We start from the raw sequence: 2738 nt of genomic DNA on the forward strand, positions 1-2738 counted from the left end.
GAGCCTTAATATCCTGTTAAGTAGCTTTGCTTGAGAAAGAGTAGGTTGGTGGGTTTGGGCTGACTGCCAGGACGTATTGAGGGGAGGTATTGGGGGCGGAGAAATAAATATTTCACTGTATATATTGCACTAAGTCAGTCTGTGGTAAGAACAACTTATGAATAGCACCATAATTTTTAGAACGCTTACACCGCATATTACTTCCTCCCCTTTTAAACAGTGCAGTCGTATGCCTCTGCTATGTTCAGAGTATTGAACGACGATGTTTACAGTCCAGCTGTGGTACAGCAACAAACTACTCTCTCTTTTAGGAAAGACTCTTCCTTGTGCACAGACAGTCATAGCGCAAATGATCAGTGTGAAAGGGGAGAACATGTTAGGGAGAGCAGCCAGGACCATGTCAAGCGACCCATGAACGCCTTCATTGTGTGGTCTCGTGAACGAAGACGAAAGGTGGCTCTAGAGAATCCCAAAATGAAAAACTCAGACATCAGCAAGCAGCTGGGATATGAGTGGAAAAGGCTTACAGATGCTGAAAAGCGCCCATTCTTTGAGGAGGCACAGAGACTACTAGCCATACACCGAGACAAATACCCGGGCTATAAATATCGACCTCGTCGGAGAGCCAAGAGGCCACAGAAATCGCTTCCTGCAGACTCTTCAATACTTTGCAACCCGATGCATGTAGAGACATTGCACCCCTTCACATACAGGGATGGTTGTGCCAAGACCACATACTCACAAATGGAAAGCCAATTAAGCCGGTCACAGTCCGTGATCATAACCAATTCACTCCTGCAAAAGGAGCATCACAGCAGCTGGACAAGCCTGGGCCACAATAAGGTAACATTGGCTACACGGATTTCGGCGGACTTTCCCTTTAACAAAAGCTTAGAGCCTGGACTTTCTTGTGCTTATTTTCAATATTGACTTCCTTACTCTCGCTAACAAAGGCGCTCTTTATCTCAATTTTACTACAGTTTCACCTGCGACTTAATTTTATAAGAAGCCCAATAAGTAAGTACATTTAACATGTAAAGAATTCAGACTTTCCAATATAACTGGTCCTCTGTTAATCAATTCTTTCTATAAGAGTACTTTTTTGTAAAAAATTATCTTAACAGCACCAAAACTGCTTGAGTTCAAAGATCATCTATTTTTCCTAGTAATGGCACAATTTTTATATTTCTAATTTTAATTGTTCCAGAGATTGGTCATTAGTTAGATGGTAGCATATATTAATAATCTGGTAATGGCCACTATAGACAATATAACTTTTTATTCTAAATACTGTAACTCCAAACTATAGTACTTTCAGAAATACTCACAAATTCATGGTACAGAGTAAAAAATCTCGTACTTGGATGGAAAGCTCCCTACATTCTAAAGCACTTTCTGGTACAAGGTCTGTTCTTTGGTCTTTCTAGCTACTTTCCACCTCTTTGTAAATTGCAGGTAATTAGTGAATATATATGCATATTCTATCTTCTTTCACAGTTTATAGCCTTTTGTTCCCACTGTGAAAAAGCCAGTTTAGCTGCCATTTGCAACTCAGTTCCTTTAGTCATACAAAACTGCAAGCTTTGACCTGTGTTTTGAGGCGATTATAACATCCATCCAGTATTTAATTAGCACCTGTGAGACCCAAGGTTTCATCTCTTTTCTGAAAATTTTCTTTTAATCACTGGCAATAAATACACTTGTTTCCATTTTCACTTAAGTTTTGCATTCTTGGAGGGAGAAAACAAAAAATAAAGTGCCTTCATATCAAGAATATAAATTATTCAGATTATGTGGCATGGGGGATGGGATAAGCAAGATCCTGTCTGGTTAATCTGATGAGGTGTCAGTGAAAATGTAAATCAAAGGTGTTTAAAAATTTGCAAATAGGCTAAAGTAGAAAAATTGGCAGCTTGCAAAGGAAGCATCCCTTTTTTGGAATGAAAATAAGTCCATGGTGAAACTGTATGATATGATATGATATATATTACATATTAAAGTCAACTTTCCAATACATATGTTCCAAACTTTTGAAAAACACTACTTCAAATAATAAATCTCAAAACCCAAAACAATATGTAGTGAAATGTGGAGTTTTTGAAAGAAAGTTCAGGGAAAAAAGGGAGGTAACTTCACAGACTGTTTTATTCCAGGAAAAATATTGTTTAATCAGACATTTATGCATTCCAAATGGTAATTATGTGCTATGATAACCTTCTAAACAAATACCTCAGGTTGTATTTTAAAGTATTTTATATTTTTCTATTTATATGTATTGGTGTTTAATATTTTAAGCCTCTGTTTCCACATGTTCATAAATAAACTGTACTTTAACTTTTGTCAAAATAGGTATGCTTTCCTTTTCTTTAACTTCAAATAAAGGAAAACATATAATACTATGTTTAATTTACTTTACTTTAAATAACATCAGTGACACTGAGTTTGTTTTGGAAATTACTATGTACACTTAATCCTGTATACTATAGATGTATAACTGTGTTTCAGGGAGGAAGTTGATTCTGATTCCATGTTGGAAATTGTTTCTTTACTTACTTTTATTTTTATAACCATTCTAAATTGCTTGCCTGGGGGACTCTGCCCCTTTGCTTGACTGTAAACTAAAGTGTCTTTGTTTTGCTCAAAAAGAAATAGTTTGTCTCTGTTTACCTGTGAAAAGAAGAGATTAACACACTCCTGAAGACTGGACATTCCCTTGAAGAGGTTTTATAAGACTGAAG

The 2738-nt window shown here is 36.5% G+C and overlaps 1 protein-coding gene across 1 annotated transcript; it reads left to right on the forward strand.

The window, feature by feature from the left end:
* Nucleotides 1-240: 240 nt before the first annotated feature.
* On the forward strand, nt 241-930 carry SRY (sex determining region Y). Its single transcript, XM_010860135.1, has one exon. It carries the CDS (start codon nt 241-243, stop codon nt 928-930), a length of 690 nt encoding a protein of 229 aa, XP_010858437.1.
* Nucleotides 931-2738: the final 1808 nt, after the last annotated feature.

This window comes from Bison bison, unplaced genomic scaffold (genome assembly GCF_000754665.1).
Source record: "Bison bison bison isolate TAMUID 2011002044 unplaced genomic scaffold, Bison_UMD1.0 scf7180017856974, whole genome shotgun sequence".
NCBI lineage: Eukaryota > Metazoa > Chordata > Mammalia > Artiodactyla > Bovidae > Bison > Bison bison.